A 19,254-nucleotide genomic window follows, 5' to 3' on the forward strand; every position below is an offset into this window, starting at 1 on the left:
CTCGTCAGCTTCACTCTGTGGATTAGACAACATCCTAATCGATTGATCCCAATCTTATCAGCGGCTAATCGAGGTGAAGCTCGATCGAGTGGGATAAAAGGCGAAAAAGTCGCGTATAGATATTCCCTCCACCGGGCGAGTTCGAGGAGTGATCTGCCACTAACCCTCTGGACTGTTGTTGCATCATCGACAACAATATGGAAGCGGAAGCCGGCCCGTCGCGCTCCGAGCCCGTCCCCGACCAGCACCAGCCGCCGAGCGCGGGTGCCGAGAACGGCACCGCCGGAGGGAACGACGATGGCCTCCCGCCAAACGCGTCCGAGACGCTGTACTTGCACAACCTCAACGAGAAGGTCCGGATACCCAGTACGTCTCCTAGCTGCATAGGTTGGATGACCGTGCTAACAAACAGTCATGAAGGAGACGCTTGCGTCGCTGTTCAAGCCGTACCACCCCCTCGGACCCATCGTTGCGCACCGCAACGTGCGTATGCGTGGACAAGCCTTCGTCTCGTTCCGGGACAAGGCGACCGCGGCGCTCGCGCAGAGGGATGTGAATGAGTTTCCGCTGTATGGCAAGCCGATAGTGAGTGTGCATGAGGCGCACGAAGGGCCGCGTTGCCCTTCCATCCTGCCTGTGGAGATGTATCACCGGGAATACCGCCGATGGGATAGCTTTAATGGTCGGCGCGAGGAAAGCTAACAGCAGATCATCGACTTTGCCAAGACGCGGAGTGACGCGGTCATCGAGAAGCAGGACGGCGAGGAGGCGCTAGAGGCGTGGAAGAAGGAGCGGTTGGCGGACAAGAGTGAGTCCTCTTCGTTGCCGCGCGACAGCGCGGCTCAACTCCCACCCATCGTAGATCCCCAGCTTCGTTCAGTGCGAAAGTTAGCTGACCCGCAGAAACGAAGCGGAAGACAAACGTGATCCGCGCGCGCAACATTGCCAAGCACAAGGCGGGCGACGACACGTCTGCGCCCTCGGGCCCGGGAGCGGCCAAGAAGCCCAAACTCCAGATGCCCGACGAGTACCTGCCGCCGAACAATGTGCTCTTTGTCCAGAACCTGCCCGAGGGCACGACGCAGGACGACCTCCGCGAGGTCTTCGAGCAGTACCCCGGTCTCGTCGAGATCCGTACCATTGCCGCCAAGAAGGACATTGCGTTCGTCGAGTACGCCGACGAGACGGCGAGTGCGGTCGCCAAGGACGCGCTGCACAATTTCAAGATTGACGGAGAGACTAAGATGAAGGTGACTTTCGCCAGGAAGTAGACGTAGACGTGGACGGAATAGGAGTCAGCATATTAGATGTATTAATGTATGTTTAGCTATGAGCAAGCTATGTTTAGCTACGAGCAAGCGGTTGCACGCTGCATGCAGTACTACAACAGGGATATTATCTCCAACACTTGGGGGTCTATTGCCACCTCCTCTGCGCCGTGTTCTGGAACGGCGTCCACTGTCCCCTCGGATTCGCCGTGCTCTGTGTGGGCTGGTTATGTCCTCCCTTCCTCCGTCCAGTGAGGGGCGGGAAGGCACTGGGCGTACTGCTCCTCTCATCGCTCGACGATGCATTGCCAGCCGTGACGCTCGCGGCCGTCGTCGTGGGGCTCGTGACGGCAGTGGACCCAGCAGCCGACGCGGCCGACGCGGCCTTCTCGCTCTCGCTCTTGGGCTTGAAGCCCGTCTTGTGCCCCTCGTGGAAGATGTCGTCCATGACGTCCTCGAAGCGGTCCTCGGCCTTGAACTCGACATACTTCTTGTAGAGGAGGTATGCGTGCCGCGCGTCCTCGATCGAGTCGTGGCCATGGTCGTTCTGCTGAATGTCCTTTTTCAGCAGGAACCATGTCAGGAAGCGTAGCGACAGCTTGCGACTCCGGCCGGGGATTGTGTACAGGTTGACAGTGTCCAGGACTTGGTCGGGGGGCACGAAGATGTTGATCGTCCGAAAGTCCTTGCTGAGGCCGTGGCCGATGAACACGCATCCGAGATCCACGAGCAGGCGCAGCTTCTTGTACGCCACCTTGAGGGGCACGAGGGTGTGCACGCTCTGGTTCGGGTCCAGGTCGCCGGCCTTGATGCCGCTAAACTCGGTCAGGTAGTCCTGCACCGTCTCGGTCGTGCGGATGTAGTCGTCGATGAAGGGGACGGCCTCCTTGGGCCCGGGGCCGCGGAGGACGGACACGCGCGCAAGCGACATGTGCGAGGGGCGCAGGATCTTGCGCGTGCCGTCGGAGCGGAACTCAAGTTCCTCGCTCTGCAGGGCTACGAACTCGGCGTCAATGGATATCAGCGTGCCGGGCTTCGGCAGCTCGTCCTTGCTCAGCACCTCGTGCTTGATCATGTCCTTGCGCCGGTGCCAGGCCATATTCGCGTCCGTGAAAAGCACACTGGGGTCGAGCTGCGTTGGCAACGACGCATACGACAGCACGCTCGCGGCGTCGGTTCGCTCCAGGATGATGACGGCGGGCACCTTCCAGCTCTCGGTGAAGGTGAAGACCTCCTCCTCGCGCACGGGACGGACAAGGAAGTCGTTGAACATGATCCACTTGGGTTCATCCTCGTCCTCCTCCTGTGGCATCTTGACGAACGATATGAGGTGCGCGGGCTTGTCGGGTGCTGTTTGGACTTGCACCACGACGCTCTTAACCTCGTACACGATGCCGCCCTTGTCCTCCTCCACGTCGGCCGAGGCGACGACCTCGCCCCTCTCGTCGGTCCGGAACGCAACGCGCGGAGGGAGGTAGTGCTTCACTTTACCGCCCTCGGTGCGGTCCTTCCAGACCTCGAGCTGCTCGGGCGTCGACACCATCGCGTTGACGCTGAGCACGGGCGGGAGGCTTTCCTCTGGCGACGAGGCAAGGTCACGCTTCGAGTCGAGCGGCGCAAACGCCCTGCAGTTGCTGCACGAGGCTTTCGTGCTCGAGCTCTTGATGATGGCGTTCCGGAGCGCCTCGGGGAACGGCGTCGCACTCGTCGGTTTGCGCGGGTAAGCCAGATCGATAGCCTGGAGCGTCGACGCGCGCACCGACACGTGCTTGCATGAGAGGCACGTGTTGGTCGTCTTGACATCGACGCCGAGGACCTGGTTGATCGCGCTGGTAGTGCTCGTCGAGCTCGCCGCGTCCAGGCTCAGTTTGTCGAGGCTCGGGCGCATCTGGAAGGACTGTCCGTCGACAACCGCCTCCGTCGTGAACGTCGACAGGAGCCAGCGGTTAAAGTTTTGAATGAGCGTCGATGGCGTGTGCGGCGCCTTGTCGCTGTCCATGAGGCCGAGGGCGGATGCCTGCGGTGTGGCGCTGAACGCCCGGGAAAAGTTGGACGCCTGGCAGTTTGTCCCCTTTGCGTCTTCAAGCATTCTAAACAGGAAGCCGGCCTCGCACAGCAGGCAGTTCTCCTTCTGGCACTCGACGCAGATGTGCGCCTTGGCGACGGCGCGCACGGGCGCCGAGTAGTGCAGCGCCTGGAGCAGAGCGTTCGTGTAGCTGTTAACGATATCGGTTTCGAGACCGCTGTACGTTGTTCGGTTGTAGAAGGCAAAATCGAAATCCTCCACACCGAAGCGACTGTACTTTATCTCCACCTTGCGGTAGTACTTTGGGATGCCGCCTATTGTCGCCTCCTCCTCGATCTCGGGCGGGGGATGCCTCTTCCGGTCCTTATCCGAGCGGAAACGGGGCTCGCTCTCACGCCGAGAGCCGAGCGCTCCTTTTCCGAGGGCAAGTTTGCCCGCCCCCGTCCGCGCCGTGAGCTGGTACCGCTTGCCCTTGTAGTCCTTGGGCAGCTGGCCGTATCCGATAAAATCCTGGTAGTTGAGCGAGTTGAGGACCGAATTCGGGATAGGTTCGGGCGGGTTGAAGAACGGCGAGTACACCGTTGCATAGTCGATCGTCGGGAAGTTGCTCAGCAGCGAGTCCTCGTAGTACGGCATGCCGAGGAGGTTGAGCGGGGTCGTGTCGTCCCAGTGAATCGGGGGCGGGGGCTCGACCGCATCCGGCCACTCGGGCTTGACGCCGTCGTACCCGTTGAAAGTGGGGAGGACGAGGTTGCCGTTGGCGTCGAGCTCGGCGCCCTCGCCCACGTCGTGCGTTGTCCAGAGGTGCAGCTGTCCGTCTCCGTCGCCAAACACAAGATAATCCCCATGAGGCGAAAGGGCCATGGACGTGATGAACGAGTTGATATCGAGCTGCTGGAACTCGTTCTGCCCCGTGCTCATGTCGTGGCTCTGGATCATGCCCTGCTGTCCCGCAATCACCATCTTGCTCGAGTCGCTCGGGTTCAGGAGCACAAACGACGGCCCGCTCGCAAAGCTGATCGGCGGGAGGGCGCGAAGCGTCCGAATGTCGTACAGGCGGACCAACGGGTCGGGAACAGGGTGGCCCTGCATGTGCGTCCAGCCCCAGGTCGCGACGAGGTTATTCTGGCAGTCTGCCCCGCTCATTCCACCCGTGTGCGCCTGGACGGGTGTGACCTTGCTCGCCTGTCGGAACCCGAGCCGGGGATCGAGGAGACTGACCTGTCCCGACCCAGAGGCGCTCACGACCATCCGATCCTGGTTCGTGCCGAGGTGCACGACGGTGCCGGGGCTCTCAAAGTGCCGGACAATCTCTCCCCTAGAGTTGTTCACGAGGATCATCTGCCCCGTTCCGCCGGCGAGGACCTCGTGCGAATTCGTCGGGCTCGGCGCCATCGCCCTCAGCGAGCGTGTTGGGTCCGAGACGCTCCAGCGCGGTGCGCCCCCGCGTTTCCGCCCGCTCATCCCGCCGTCCGTCAGCGTCCAGATCTCCCGGTCCGTGAGCCGGATCTGCCGCACGCCACTCTGCAAGCCGTGCATGTTGCCCGTAAACTTCTTGCCGGAGGCGGCGCTCCCGCCGTGCGCTGGAAACTGCACGTTGCGCGTGAGCGTCAGCGGATTCACGAACGCGGACACGATGCCGCCAGACGACCCGACCCAGAGCATGTCCGAGAACGCATCGACGGCGAGCGCACTCGGGACCGGCTTCGGGTCGCTGATCTGCGGAGGCAGGGGGAAGAGGGATAGGGGGTTGTAGCTGCTCATCGTGGCATGACCGGGTCGCGTTGGTGGAGGTGAGCGAGGGATTAGAGAGGGGGTGAGGGTGAGGGTGAGGGTGAGGGGGTCGGGAGGCGAGATGGGAGGAGGGCCACGGAGGGCGCGAGGAGGTCGGGTGAGAGGGGTCGGAGGGGTGGCGGTGAGGTCGTGAGAGTGTCGGAGAGTCGCTGCTGTAGGGCAATAGATGTCGGTGGCTCTTAGCAGAAGAGGATAAGGGACAAGAAGACAAAGTCAAGGCCTGACAAGAGAGACGCGTGCGTCACTCGGAGTCCAGGATTCCGCATCGCCCATTTCAACCGACCGCCCGCCCGCCGCCAATACAATTCCCCATTATGACGCAACCCTAATCAGCCACTCCGCCAGGTCTATTAGCGGAGGCATTCCGACGCGTCCACCGCTCATGTTGTTGCCACGTTACGTCGTCGCCTGTGGACTGTCCACTTGAGGCGCTCGCCGACGTCAAGCTGCTTCATCCGCAACCACCATGACATACGTCGAGGTCAAGGTGAGCTGTACTCTTGCTAGCGTAGCTGACAAACAGGAGTCGTTCAAGACGCTCCCGGCGTTCTCCCCGCTCATCTCGGTAGAGGCGCTCCCGACCATTGCCCTCGTCGCGCTCCTCGCCGCCTTCGCCCTCACCTTCTTCCTTACTACGTGAGTTGCTCTGGAGCTTACAGCCGAGGGGGCGTGAGCTCTGCTAGGCGCTGTAGTTGGATCTAGTGCGAGGCGCTTCGATCTACAACCTGCAAGAGTTCATCTCCCCCTAATAGCCGCTATCAGCTTTGAGGCTGCGCACACAAGCTGACCCCAGTCTCTCCAAGGCTCCCGCCCAGGAGCTGGGCGTTGCGCTTCTCGCCGCCTTCCTCGCCGGTGCGGGAACAGTCGCCCTGTTCTGCACCGTCGGTGTCTACGTGTAAAAACGTGTAAAATTAGTCGTGTATACGATGCGACCTAGACTAGACTCATGCCTGCCTGTTTCCTCCTTCCTTCCCCCCGCTCTCCAGTCGTCAACAAGGCTACTGACTCCGACTCAATGTTCAATGTGTTGCATACTGAAACTACTGCTACACTGTAAGGAAAACAAGGCGTACACTTTTAGAGCTCCTTCTTCTCCTCGATTTCGCGTTCGCGCTCCTCCTCCTTCTTCTGCTCGGTCGTCGCGAGGCGCGCGGGATGCGCCGCCTTGGGCTCGAGCCAGTTCCCACCCGTGTACTCGTCCATGGCGCGGAGACGCTCCGGCAGCGTCGGGTGCGAGTGGTGGTACATGGAGTAGAGCTTGTCGGAGTGCGGGGACGAGAGGTTCTCGACATGGAGCTTGATGAGCGCGGTCTTGAGGTCGGCCTTGGTGCCGAGCTGCACCGCAAAGGCGTCGGCCTGGTACTCGTACTTGCGCGTGCGCGAGTTCATGGCGAACTGGACGAACGTGTCGATCGGGCCGAACAGGAGCTGGTACAGCGTGAACCCAATACAGACTGCGCGGGGGGGTCCGACGGCGAGCGCCGGGTCGAAGCCGAAACTCGCAAACAGCGCCTTGTTCCCGATAAACACGGAGAAGACAGCGAGCGTAAACAGCAGGTGCGCTTGCGCGATGAGCATGAGCCGCATCGGGTGGCTGTAGTACCAGTGCCCGAGCTCGTGGGCGAGAACGGCCTCGACCTCGGCCGGGGAGCTCTTGTCCATGAGCGTGTCGTAGATGACGATCTGCTTCGACCACGGCAGGCCATAGAAGTACGCGTTGGAGTGGGACGAGCGCTTCGACCCGTCAATCATGAACAGGTGCTTGAGGGGGAAGTGGAGGCGGGTCGCGAGCGCTTCGACGCGGCTGCGCACCTCGCCCTCGGGCAGCGGCGTGAACTTGTTGAACAGCGGCTGGATCCACAGAGGGAAGATGATCTGCAGCACGAGCTGAACCGCAATCACAAACAGCATCAGCCACGGGATAAACGCCTTGCCCGCCCAGTCGAAGATCTTGAGGAATCCAGCGAGAACGGGAAGACCCAGAACGGCAATCAGAGAGTACGTCTTGAGCGTGTCCATGAAGAAGAGCTTGGGCGTCTGCTTGTTGAACCCGTGCTTCTCCTCCAGCACAAAGGTGTAGTAGTACGACCACGGCAGCGAGAGCGCACCCGAAATAAGCGTCGTCACAACAGTCCAAATGAGTGTGTAGGTAATCTGTTGTTAGCTCGGGGTCAACGTCACTTCAGCTCTGAATGCAACTCACCATGTGGTTACGGCTGATCCCCAATGCGTCCATGATCTTGCCGGCAAAGTTCCACGTCCAGAGGTATCCGCCCTTGATGAAGATGAGCGACTGGAAGAAGGAGAAGATGTGCTGCGCGATCGAGTAGTAAGTCTTGTCGCGCGAGTACGCCTGCGCCTTCTTGTACTTTTCCGCCGTCATGTGGTTCTTGAGCTCCGGGGGCGGGAGCGGGCGCGAGTAGCATGGCAGCTGGCGGCGGCTACAGCGTCAGCGTCAGCGAGCTGAAGACGGCGAAGACAGCTGAGGCGAGCAACAGCTTCCTCAGGCTCTGATGAGGCAGCGGGTCGCTGTGGCTCCATCAGACTACACTCACATGATGTACAGCTCAAAAGCAGTCTGGGCGACAAGCAGTCCGACGGCAATGCTCTTGTACGGAATGAGGACGTTGTCGGCCGCATCCGCAAGACGCGTGATGACGCTGTCGATGGCGCCGATGATTGTCATGGCGTCGTGGAAAGCGTGGAAGGGTATATGGGGGTGAAATGAGTGTTGAGGTGTCAACGAAACTCAGGCAGCTTATACGATCGCACTCGACCATCACGGAACGGCCGCATGGCCGGCTCGACGCGTCGACGGCACTGCCACGGCACACGGTGCGGTGCACCGGTGCGCTCAAAGTTGGCTTGACGTGGCACAGGCACTTGCGTCATTGTCACGTGGTCTCACTGCAACTTGGGCTGGGAGTCACCCACGACCTTGGCTGTGTGCGATCATAGACGCAGCAGGTGGTGGAAATAGCCATGTCACATTCACAGTGTCCGAATAGTCTGTAGGCGCGTTTCTCTATACATGAAAAGGATCTCGTACAACTCATCTCTACTGCGTCAGGGCGTAGAGTCTCTCGGCGTTCGCGGCCATGATGTCCGTCATGGCGCCCTTGTCCTCGCCGAGCTCAGCCACGCACTGGCGGAACAGCGCGTACCACTTCTCCCCGCTGATGGGGACGATGACGCCGTCCTCCTTGCTGACGGTGCCTGCTGAGGCGGCGGCGGGGATGCTGCCAAAGACAATGCGGTGCGTGCCAAACGTCTCGATCGCGGGCGCGACGTACATCTTGACGACGCGTGCGAGCTCGCGCTCGTCCTCCCACCACGGCTCTGAGGCGACCGTCGTGTCAATCACGGGCGGGAGCGCCTTCAGTACCACGTCCGAGTGCAGGGACAGCTGTGTCAACCGCGTCATGTGCGTCACGTATGCGGCGTCGTTCTGCAGTTTGGAAGAGTTGAGCGTCAGCGGCGGGGGAAGGAGGCCGGCTGGGTGTCAGCTTGTACACGCGTTCTTGAAGCTAGGCGGCGCACAGCACTTACCGACGAGAATCTTGCGCCCATCATGCCCCTCCGCAGCCTCCTTCTCGACCTTTCCCCATCCGCCATCGATGCGGTTCACGACATCGTCGAGCTTGTCCCACAGCGCATCGGTGAGGGGTTTCGTTTGCGGAATGACGACGTCAATCGCTGGCAGAGACGACTGGGGTGTCGGCGCCTCGGCCGCAGTTTCGCTGAACAGGAGCGCAGGGGACATGACCTGCTTGCCCATGTTCATGGATCTAGGTGTCAGCTCAAGTGATCGTGTTCGCAGAGCAGGAATGATGGGAAGGCGAGGGAGGGCACGACTCACCCATCAGGCGCCGCGAGACCGACAGGCGCGATCGGCCGCCCATCGACGGCAACGGCCACACTCGCCGTCAGCGGCGGGACGACCTTGGCGTCGCCCTTCTGGAGCTGGATGAAGGAGCCGCTGTTGTGCGCATCGACTAGGCGGTCGGGGTGCACTGTCGACGGACTCGGGGGCTGCGGCGCCATGCCTGATGTCAGCTTGGAGAGGGCAAACAAGCTTACCAGGGGACAGAGGGCCCTCGCCTGTGAACAGGCTCCGGGGAAGAGGAGGGGGACGCTTGGGCGGCATGACGTCTGGCGGTGGTGGTGGGAAGGTAGGTGCGGTGTAGTGTCAGTCCGTCGGACACGCTTCAGCGGATCAGGGCAATCGGCGTCGGCGTCAAGCTCGGTGTGGGCAGTGCGGGGGATGAAGTGGGATATGAAGGGTGGGTGATGATGAATGAATGAGATTCAAGATGCCAAGCTTCGTATCTAGCTCAGTATGGTGGCGTGTCTGGCGTCGAGAGATGGCGTTGGGCTGAAGCAGTCGCAGGATCGCAGGAATGGTCCATGCTCGAGTGAGAGAGAGAGCTAGAGAAGAGAGCCAGGTACGGAACAGAGTGGCCCGTGTCGTAATCCTGAACTCTGAAACCTGACCGGGCACTCTATTCAGTCGCGCGCACACTGCACACTGCACGTCGTTGCACATCGTTGCACATCGGGCACCAATGCACCAACCCCGCCGCAACGACACCCGTGGAACGTGTCCATGGTGGACGGGTATGCACCTCTGCACCTCTCTCAGATCCGATGATACGGCACATCCTCAGCAATGTCGAACCCATTACCGATGTTGAGAGTGCGCACAGTGCGGATCGACTACTGCTCCGCCTGGACTAGTGATACTATCAGGCAGTCACATTCCGCAAGCCCACAGCCCACAACGCGCAACGTCTCTGTAGAACGTGTCAAGAGAGGTGCAGGCGTCACTGTTCGAGACAAGGAGGCGTAGACAGAACGAACGGACAGACCCAGGCACGTCCCAGCGCTCCCATATTAAAACCTCGGGGAGCATGATCGCTGTGCCTTACTGACGACCCGTTGAGGTACAGCGAGCTGTCCGATTTCTGCTTCTGGCTCAACTACGATCGACGGACTGGCTCATGGGCAGTTACAGTAGGTCGTTCTGCAGGCTACAGATGCGGCGGGCAACGTTTCCCGCCATGTAGACAGTGCTGCTTTTATCAGATGATGAAGAAACACAGTGCAGGGAGAGGAGGAGCCAGAGGTGTGGCACAGATGTCCTGAGAGCCTGAGCTTTACGTACACTGCGCAATGTTGGACGCCATGACGTCCGTCTATCTCGTTGTAGCGTGCGGAGAGTACACTCCGGGCCGCGACTCTGCCCTTGCTCAGCAAAGCCGCTTACGAGCGCACAGTCACCTGCAGGGAGGCCAGCGACACACGACGCCAGGACCGACTTGCCGGAAACCGGGTCCGAGTCCCGAGCTCCGAGCGGCAGCAGAGCTTCCATCCGCGTATATCCCGGGAAACAACAAGGCCTGAAGCTTCAGTGATGCAGAGGCACCAGGTGCGGAATAAATTGCATGCTGCTTGTAGGTGTGAGAAGGAAATAGGAAAGTTAGAAAAGGCAATGATGGGATCGGGGGCTGGGCTCGTTTCGAGGCATCTGCTTGTCATGTTCGTTTCGTTTCTAGTATAAAGTTGGGTCTTGAAGTTTTGGGTATTGCACAGTATGAAGTTAGATGTGGTGACCGTGGTCGATGCCCGGGAAGCGGGCAGTAGTCGGGGACTGGACGTACTCGCCCGCGCGGTGCTCCTGGTCGAGGTGGCGCTTGACGAGTCGCTCCATACCGTCGAGGCCGCGGTCGAGGACCTCCATCGGCGGGCCGAACGAGAGGCGGACAAAGTGGTGGCACGGCGACTCAAACAGGTTGCGCTGTGCGTTAGCTTTCGGCAGCGGAGGCATTAAAGCTACATAGGCTGAGCACGACTCACTCGCTTGGCGGGGTTCACATCGAAGAACAGACCGGGGACACAGATGACTTTCTCCTTGAGCAGCTCCTCGAAAAAGGTGAGGCCATTGTTGAGCGGCGCCGGGAGAGGGGAGAGGTCGAGCCAGATGTAGAACGTCGCGCGGGGCGGGACGCGGACGGGTAGGCCCATGGCGGCCAGACGCGCGAGGACGTGGTCGCGCTTCTCGCGGAAGTGCGTCTGCAGCGCAATCTTGTCCTGCATGACGCGCTTCGGGTCGAGGAGTGGCAGCGCCATGACCTGCATCGGGTGCGAGGCGCCGCCGTCCAGGAAGGAGCCGGACTGGGAGATGGCAGAGATCAGGTTCTTCGGTCCAAGGACCCAGCACACACGCCAGCCGGGGAGGCGGAAACCCTTCGTCAGTCCGTCGATGATGACGACTGCATCCTCGTTTACATTGTTCACGTGCTCGGCGCCAGAGATCGACTTGCCCAGCATGTTCGGGTCGTCGTGGTAGCAGTACCAGCTGTAGAACTCGTCGAGCACGATGCTGAGGGTTAGCATGGTCCGGCGAGCTAACCCACGTGGTGTTGCCGTCTCCCATGCGAACGAGCTCCTTAAGATCGTCGCCCTGGATGACCTGGCCAGTCGGGTTGCGGGGGTTGGAGGCGACGATGACGCTGAGCGACAGAATCTTGGCCGCCTTCTTCAGCTCGGCAATGTTGAGCTTGTAGTCGTCCTGCGCCTCGAGCGCGGTCGGGATGGGCAGCAGGCGCTTGAACACCGACAGCACCTCCGAGTAGGTCGTGTACTCGGGGATCTGGTAGCCACAGTAGACATCGCCGATGACTGCATGTTAGCTTCGACGTTGAGAAACAGCAAGATGTTGGTTTCTAGGACCGTGGAGGAGTGAGTGCGAGGAAGACTCCCGTCCCTCAGTCCAGACTCACCTGCCGCCACACGAGACATTCCAGCACGGCCACCGGGCACGATGCACACATTCTCGTACGTGTACTTCGAGTCTTTGCCCTGGCGGTACTCGACGTTGTACAGGTTCTGGGGTCAGCTCTTTTTGAAGTCGATATGCAGCTGCTGCCCTTCCAGCCCGCTCAGCGCACGCAACCGTGCGGCCACGGATGCGGAGCGCAACACCTCCTCTGGTGTCACGAGCCTCACTAGAGCGGATCACGAGCCACAGCCCACGAGCCCCCAGATAAGACAGCGATAGCTGATTGGGCCTTCTGGAAGGTACACTTGGACTACTTACCGCAACGGCCTCGCGCAGCGCCTTGAGTCCCACCGTGGGGGCGTACTCGTGGATGTCGCAGTCGTAGTCGTTGAAGTCGATGCCCTCCGGTCGCGGAGAGGCACCAGGTAGTGGGCCAGTGTACGGTGCGCCCTGGCCCATGTTGCTCCAGTCTGTTTTGGACGCGTACGAGAATCCGTTCGCCATCGCGCGGTCGGTGCAGTAGATGACACCGGTCGCTCCAGGGTGGAGAACACCAGGGCTGTTGTCAGCTCGGAGTGTACAGCACAGCTACCCTCCCTCTGTGACTGAGGGCAACATCCCACCGGCTTACTCACACAGTCTCCTCCTGCTCCTGGTGCTTCTGTCCGATGTAAGAACGCAGCAGCTGGTGCGCCTCGGACGCATGCTCGTGGTTGTGGGCAATGTCGTGGTAGAGCTCGGGGTCGTCAAATTCGAGCTCGACCTCCTCAGCGGCGAGTTCGGGGTCGTTCTCGACTGGGGTTCGCTGTCCGTCGTCGCTCATTGTTCTTACGTGCTGTCGGAGAGGAGTGGGTGATGCAGGAAGGAAGGGGGAAGAGAGGGGATGCGGTTGACGCGCCCGTGTGTATATATAGCGTGCCCCGCGTTTGAGGTGCGTCTGGCTGGGCAGGACCGGGCGGCTCGGCTCTCTAAGGGTGGGGTTACGCAGACTTCGGGCAGTCAGACTTTTCTGAAATGTCCAAAATAGCCCAAAGCTCATCTACGCTCTGTACTCTCTGTGTGTTGCTCGGCAGGCGGTGTGTGCTCGCGGCAAGGGTGAGGGGACTGAGCGTATGTCTGAAACGTTTGCGAATCGCACTGGTGTAGTGGAGAAGAACTGGGGAAGAAGTGGATGCATGGGCTCTGGTATGAACAGGGGGTGATGTTGTCTTGGAATCTGGGGGGACCAACGACGTCATATCTCGACACAACCGCCGGCAGTGGGTGGAGGTTGACCACGCCTCCTGAGTATTCAGTGCTCTGCTGTTCACAAACCAATCGCAACCTAAACAATCCTCCTTTTGAGCTCGTCCCATTCGAACGTTGCTTCAAGACGTCCTTGGCATGTACGATGCGCATCACGCCAGTGCTCAGCGGCTGGAGGGGCTCTGGCCCCAGCACGACCCAGCACGACCCAGCTGTGCTCCCCAGCCTCAACCCCACAGCGTTGATGGATTCCACGCTGTGCTGACGCAAAGTTCGCGCGCAGCAGCTGTGTGTCCGGGAACCGGGATTCGCTACATCATCGTTCTTCCCTCGAGGCCACAGCACGAGCCATCCGACTCCTTCAGAAGTCGTCTAGATTAGATTTGGCGATAACGGCACGAAGTCAGACGGGAAGTGTCACGTGCTCTCCGCCCAGCCGTTCCTGGACCGCGCTTCAAATTTACCTCCGTCCAAACTCTGGCCCGTCAGGCGATCGTTGATCCGTGGAGGCACAGCTGGCACAGAATCGCTGGATCGCTGGCCGTTGATCGGCGCGTGGATGGACACTGGCTGGGTGGACACACCTGCGCGCAGCTTTGTTTACAGAATCAGTACAGGTCAATCAGGCTCGCCGTCTAGAGGCCGCTGGCTGCATCAGTTGTCGTGCGACGTTTATTCCCGAGCCTTAAATCGCATGCTATACATGGGTGGAAGATACCTGAGCACAACAACCCTACCGAAACCCCGCCATGACCAACACGAAATTAGGCCTTGGTAGAGTGGGCGGCCTTGTGGGCAGCCTTGGAGGCAGACTTCTCGGCGTGGAACTTGGCGAGGGCCTGGTCGTACTCGGCCTTGACCTCCTTCTGGGCCTCGGCGCGGCGCTTCTTGAGCGAGCGGAGGTGACGCTTGCGCTGGAGGCGCTGGGGGGTGACAAGGCGCTGGATCTTGGGGGCCTTGGTGTAGGTCTTGCCGGCCTTGGTGGTAACCTCACGGCGAACAACGTACTGGCGGACGTCGTCCTCCTTGGAGAGGTTGAAGAAGCGGCGGATGCGGGTAGCACGCTTGGGGCCGAGACGCTTGGGGACAACGACGTCGGTGAGGCCGGGGATGTCGTTCTCGCCCTGCTTGACGACAACAACGGAGAGGGCCTGGATGTCGGAGCCGACGATGCAGCCACGGACCGACTTGCGCTTGCGCTCACCGGAACGGCGGGGGCGGTAGCACGAGTGGCCGTCCGAAAGGAGAAGGCGGGTACGGTGGTTAAGGAGGACACCCTGCTTCATGGGGAAACCCTGCTTGTCGTTTCCACCGGTGATGCGGAGGACGTAGCCCTTCCACTCGTCGCCGAGGTTGTCGGCGGCGACCTCCTGCGACATGCGGAGGTCGTAGAAGATACGAGCCTTGCGCTCATCCTCGATCTCGAAGGACTTCTGGGCACCAGTGGCCGGGTTGGCGACGTTAAGCTTCTGCGACAGAGTTAGCACAAGACCTTCCTACTTCACTGCTCGGACGACAACGATCCGTTCCCTCGCGAACTGTCGGCGAAACACACAGATGTCGACTCGATATCCAGAATTCGCCGTAGAAGACTTCGCGCACACGGGCGCGATAGACAACAAAGTGATCAGGGCGATTCTTCGACAGGACTAAACAACTTGTTCAAGTTGGCTGCACTGCACTTCTGCCTTCCGCGCACATCACACAAAGAGATCCAGAAGCCCGCTCCACGCTCATCAACGCCAGATAGACGCCTCAGAACGCTTCACAGCGCGCTCAGCAGGACTCGGCGTGATCACAACCTCGTCCCACAAATTTCTCCCCTCCGACTTCACTCTCCGATTCCTCGCCCGTCCGTCCATCTTTCGATCTGTGTGTTTCGATTTCGCGGGTCGTGGTCGTTGTCGTCGTCGCTGGCGGTACGCACCATGATGGATAGGGTGCTCGGCGATCTCCTACGTCGGTCGACGAACTTTTTTGACGGATACTAGGTCGAAGCGGTTGGGTCAATCGATCTGGCAGGCGAGAGGGGGGCGCCAGTGCCAGAACTGCAGCGGCGTTTTTGGGAGTGGCAGAAAAGTACTCGTCAAAGTCGGCATTTTCGGAGTTAGTACCTGAGTAGGGCGCAAGTGCACGTGTCAGCCCAGACAGAGACTAGCCAGAGCCTGGCCAAACTGTCCCAACCACGTGACCTGCTGGTCACTGCCTTCCTCGCCCCCGTTTACAACACGCACCCGCTCCGTGCAGTCTTTACGTCCAGACTTGGTGTTGTTCTTCTCCTTCCATCCTTCAACTCTTCTCCCACCAAAAACCCCCAAAAAACACCAGCAAAATGGGCCGGTAAGTCATGCTCTTTCACGATGAGGAGCCGTGGAACTGACAATGCAGCATGTACTCCAAGGGCAAGGGCATCTCCGCCTCCGCGCTCCCCTACTCGCGCGCTCCCCCCTCGTGGCTCAAGACCACCCCCGAGGAGGTCGCCGACCAGATCTTCAAGCTCGCCCGTCGCGGTCTCTCCCCCTCGCAGATCGGTGTTGTCCTCCGTGACTCGCAGGGTATCCCCCAGGTCAAGACCGTCACCGGCAACAAGATCCTCCGTATCCTTAAGACCAACGGTGAGTAGAGAGGGTGTGCGGAGACTGCGGGACAGAAATTGCGCTGTGTTCTCTTCAGCTTTTCTTGTCGGGACGATAGCTGACAGTCCAGGCCTTGCCCCCACCATCCCCGAGGACCTCTACCACCTCGTCAAGAAGGCCGTCTCGGTCCGCAAGCACCTCGAGCGCAACCGCGGTGACAAGGACGCCAAGTTCCGCATGATTCTCATCGAGTCGCGTATTCACCGTCTTGCCCGCTACTACATCAAGAAGCAGCAGCTCCCTCCTACCTTCAAGTACGAGGCCGCCACTGCCTCGACCCTCGTCGCCTAAGCACCTTCTCCGCAACAAGCGCGCGCATGTATTCTGGATATACACCAATCCAATCTGGCGGTTCCGGCGCTGCTGGGCCGCTCAGGACGGCGCCGAGTAGCTTTCACGCCTCGGTCGCTATGTGCGTTTTCTAACCCACAGGTTACTGACGATGTTGTGTATCCTAGAGTAGCTGCTCCTATGAATTTGCTGTGTACGGGCTGCCTGTTGCATGACTATGGCATGACTTTTGACTGAAGCGAGTTGCTGCCAAATTTGGCTGTGTGTGGGCGCAAGGAACGAGAGTGGCATCAGTGCTCAGGACTCGGCAGGCATCGGTCGGTGGCACCTGTCAGTCGTCAGTCGGCAGATGACCACATCTGCACGCTCTGCACGCTCTGCACGCTGGCCAGCACCACAAAGAGCTATAAGCTAGGCGTAATTCATAAGAAACCGCTAGGCGTAATTCATAAGAAACCAAAAACCTCGAAAGCAAAGGAGCCAACCATTATAAAAGCCAAGAACGACTACAATCTATCTGTATATTCTGCCAAATCGTGTAAAAGTTGAAAGACCATGTATGTGTTGTTCGTATCGCTACTTGTTGTGGGTGTAGGAAGTTTGAGGAGATGTACAGATTTCTTTCTATCCGGGACTGGGTATGGCGAGAAGACTATGCTCCTTGCGCACAACCATGCGGCCAAGAAGTGCTCGCTGTGCTCGCTGTGCTCGCTGGGATGGTCGAGTGCGGGCCGCTCGCCACACTCTGCGCCAAGCTCGCTGCGCTCGCTAGCGCTAGCTCACGCCGCCTGCGCCGCCGCCGCCGCCTTGTTAAGCGCGGCCTGCAGCTCGCCCCTGCGCACGGTGCCGTTGTCCTCGGTACGGATCTCGAGCCTGTTGGCGGTGGGCGCGGGCGCAGGCGGGGACGCGGCCGCATTATCCCTCGCCTCCTCCTGGACCTTCCTCTCCTCTGTGAGACGGCGGTTGAGTGCGCGCTGCGCCTCGCGCCGCTCGAGGAGCTCGATGAACGTCTTGCGGTGGAAGTAGTTCAGCCCCTGCAGCGCCTGGATGCCGACAGGGTACTGCTGGATGATGCAGAGGAGCTCGAGGGCGTCGGCGCGGATCTTGCTGATCGGGTGGAAGAGCCCGTTCGCGATCGGGATCAGCCCGCCAAAGTGCATCGGCAGGTAGGTCAGGAGCTCGACGACCTGGTCGTACGTCCTGATACCTCGCACGAATGTCGAGAAGATGAGCCCCGCTTCTTGCGACGTCATCGTGCGCGTCATACGCAGCCGCTTCACGTTGTGCAGCGCGTCGAAGCCCCGGATCGCCGCCGTCTGCTCCTCCCGCACCCAGTCCTTTTGCGCGAGGCGGTACGACTTGGTCCGCCGCCACGCGTCGATCCGGTAGTGGTTCTCCTTCAGCTCGCGCTGCCGCAGTGCGTCGTCGATAAAGACGATGCCGCTCCCGAGCTGACCTTCCCGGAACGGCTGGTAGATCCAGCCCACGTTAGTGCTTCCGAAAATCACGTATTCCTGGTACGCCGCGAGACGGACGAAGCGCGAGATGTAGTCCGTGAAGCGCGTGCGGATGTGTCCCTCGCCGTAATGCTGCGTCGTCGCAGACATGATCTCCTCCATGAACTGGTTGTCGATGCAGTCCTTTGTCAAGCTCTGCAACTGCTTGCTGTTCATGACGTCTTGCGTCTCGCCGCGCGAGAGCGTGGACGGAATACTGTCGTCACCGCCCAGGCCGCGCAGCTCCTTCGACACAGTCACCTTGCCCGTCTCGAGGTTGCACAGCACGTCCCACGTCTGCGGCAGCTCCTCGAACCGCGGGTTGCATGTGCCCGCCACAAAGCCGTCAAACTGCTCCAAAACCTCGAGACTGGCCAGATTCGTGTAGGGGAACGCCGTCTCAGTGACGCCTCGCAAAATCTGTCCGCTGCCCGTCACCATGGCGCAAGCGGCAAGGACCATGCGCGCGACGTGGTTCGCAGGCAGGCCATGGCCGAGGAACATCACACGCTTGTGGCACAGGATCGCGTTGAAGATGAGCATGATCGGGTGCGTGTGCGCGCCGTTCGTGTGCAGCCATGGGAAGTAGGGGCCGGGGAACGTCGTCACGTTCTGCCCGAACGTCTGCACGAGCTCGATGATCGTGTAGTCGCCAACATCCTCGTCGAACACAGTCATCGGGACGCGGATTGGCACCGTGATCTGCCTGAAACGCGCCTCGGTTTCGAAGAAGTGCGTGTCCCGCGGCAGCCCACGGCGCTTGTCTGCCGGCAGGAGATCACTGCCGCCGCCAGGGTACGAGCTCGAGGCCGACGAACCCTTGCGGCCGATCGGCGGTCGGACAGAGCTGCTCACGCTTCCTTTACGCTCATGATCGCCGGTCGAGCCTTCGTGCGTCGAGGCGTCGTCAATCGCCGAGAGCGCGCTCGCCGCCTCCTTCGCCTCGAGGAACCGCGTCTCGAGCAGGTCCTTACGGTCCGTTTGGCGGAGGAGGATCAGCTCGGAGCGAGTGAGCTTGGGCATGCCGACCAGGGAGATGTTATTCGCCGAGTCGTATAGCCGCGCCAGAATGTCAAAGCTAGGGTTCTTGAAGTACTCTTCCAGGGCGAGCAGGAGGAGCGGCTTGAAAATGCCAATGTACGGGTGTGGTGTTGCGATTGCGAGCGCCTTCACCATCGCACCACGACGCACCGTCTTGTCTTCCTTCATGCGCACACAGTTCAGGACATACAGCAGCCCTCCACCAGGTGCTCCTCTCCGCGGTCGCTCGTTTGACGGGAACATGCTCGCCCGCTTGTTCGCCAGCCGCGCCTTGTCGACCGTGTCCGACTCGTGTGTCAGCATCGGAGCGACTGAGCTCTGCGGTGACTGGCCGAGGTAGAACACGGTCCAGTCTTCTCCTCGCATATGCGCACCATCGGGAAGCATTAGCTCAGCCAACACACTGCATCCGTTAGCGTTGTCCGTGAACACACGCAAGCCTCGGACTAGTTCCATACTCACTGCTCATCCGTCCCGGTCGGGTAAGGGTACTGGTGTGACAACGTAGCACCTGCATCAATGTCGAACTCTGCAAGCAGACAGAAGTGCACATTGTCCTCCTTGGGCGGCTCGGGAGCATCGAGGCGGCTGAGCTCAGCCTCAAAGCGGTCGTTCTTGACCCCCGACGTCTCTATCGTGGGCGGTTGAGACATGACAGGCGAGGGACAGAGGTGCT

General features: G+C 60.4%; 9 protein-coding genes across 9 annotated transcripts; 3 read left to right on the top strand and 6 right to left on the bottom strand.

Moving 5' to 3' along the window:
* Positions 1-197: 197 nt before the first annotated feature.
* On the top strand, positions 198-1,271 carry A1Q1_07633 (RNA binding protein; the record flags this gene model as incomplete). Its single annotated transcript, XM_014326645.1, has 4 exons — positions 198-366; positions 413-585; positions 709-808; positions 904-1,271. The coding sequence occupies 4 exons, from the start codon at positions 198-200 to the stop codon at positions 1,269-1,271; spliced, it is 810 nt and encodes a 269-aa protein (XP_014182120.1).
* A 145-nt stretch (positions 1,272-1,416) lies between these two features.
* A1Q1_07634 (uncharacterized protein) lies at positions 1,417-5,058 on the bottom strand (the record flags this gene model as incomplete). Its single annotated transcript, XM_014326646.1, has 1 exon — positions 1,417-5,058. The coding sequence occupies one exon, from the start codon at positions 5,056-5,058 to the stop codon at positions 1,417-1,419; it is 3,642 nt and encodes a 1,213-aa protein (XP_014182121.1).
* Positions 5,059-5,554: 496 nt separating this feature from the next.
* On the top strand, positions 5,555-5,987 carry A1Q1_07635 (uncharacterized protein; the record flags this gene model as incomplete). Its single annotated transcript, XM_014326647.1, has 3 exons — positions 5,555-5,575; positions 5,624-5,724; positions 5,882-5,987. The coding sequence occupies 3 exons, from the start codon at positions 5,555-5,557 to the stop codon at positions 5,985-5,987; spliced, it is 228 nt and encodes a 75-aa protein (XP_014182122.1).
* A 178-nt stretch (positions 5,988-6,165) lies between these two features.
* Positions 6,166-7,774, bottom strand: A1Q1_07636 (metalloendopeptidase; the record flags this gene model as incomplete). Its single annotated transcript, XM_014326648.1, has 3 exons — positions 6,166-7,242; positions 7,292-7,529; positions 7,644-7,774. The coding sequence occupies 3 exons, from the start codon at positions 7,772-7,774 to the stop codon at positions 6,166-6,168; spliced, it is 1,446 nt and encodes a 481-aa protein (XP_014182123.1).
* Positions 7,775-8,146: 372 nt separating this feature from the next.
* A1Q1_07637 (uncharacterized protein) lies at positions 8,147-9,132 on the bottom strand (the record flags this gene model as incomplete). Its single annotated transcript, XM_014326649.1, has 4 exons — positions 8,147-8,327; positions 8,382-8,583; positions 8,638-8,876; positions 8,948-9,132. 4 exons carry the CDS (start codon positions 9,130-9,132, stop codon positions 8,147-8,149), a joined length of 807 nt encoding a protein of 268 aa, XP_014182124.1.
* A 1,555-nt stretch (positions 9,133-10,687) lies between these two features.
* On the bottom strand, positions 10,688-12,692 carry A1Q1_07638 (uncharacterized protein; the record flags this gene model as incomplete). Its single annotated transcript, XM_014326650.1, has 6 exons — positions 10,688-10,885; positions 10,945-11,446; positions 11,505-11,769; positions 11,871-11,976; positions 12,188-12,428; positions 12,505-12,692. The coding sequence occupies 6 exons, from the start codon at positions 12,690-12,692 to the stop codon at positions 10,688-10,690; spliced, it is 1,500 nt and encodes a 499-aa protein (XP_014182125.1).
* A 1,186-nt stretch (positions 12,693-13,878) lies between these two features.
* A1Q1_07639 (uncharacterized protein) lies at positions 13,879-15,044 on the bottom strand (the record flags this gene model as incomplete). Its single annotated transcript, XM_014326651.1, has 2 exons — positions 13,879-14,583; positions 15,042-15,044. The coding sequence occupies 2 exons, from the start codon at positions 15,042-15,044 to the stop codon at positions 13,879-13,881; spliced, it is 708 nt and encodes a 235-aa protein (XP_014182126.1).
* Positions 15,045-15,446: 402 nt separating this feature from the next.
* On the top strand, positions 15,447-16,041 carry A1Q1_07640 (ribosomal protein S13; the record flags this gene model as incomplete). Its single annotated transcript, XM_014326652.1, has 3 exons — positions 15,447-15,454; positions 15,503-15,729; positions 15,788-16,041. 3 exons carry the CDS (start codon positions 15,447-15,449, stop codon positions 16,039-16,041), a joined length of 489 nt encoding a protein of 162 aa, XP_014182127.1.
* Positions 16,042-16,820: 779 nt separating this feature from the next.
* On the bottom strand, positions 16,821-19,231 carry A1Q1_07641 (uncharacterized protein; the record flags this gene model as incomplete). The annotated part of the gene is made up of 2 exons (XM_014326653.1): positions 16,821-18,981; positions 19,041-19,231. 2 exons carry the CDS (start codon positions 19,229-19,231, stop codon positions 16,821-16,823), a joined length of 2,352 nt encoding a protein of 783 aa, XP_014182128.1.
* Positions 19,232-19,254: the final 23 nt, after the last annotated feature.

Source organism: Trichosporon asahii, assembly GCF_000293215.1.
Source record: "Trichosporon asahii var. asahii CBS 2479 unplaced genomic scaffold scaffold00017, whole genome shotgun sequence".
Taxonomy (NCBI): Eukaryota; Fungi; Basidiomycota; class Tremellomycetes; order Trichosporonales; family Trichosporonaceae; genus Trichosporon; species Trichosporon asahii.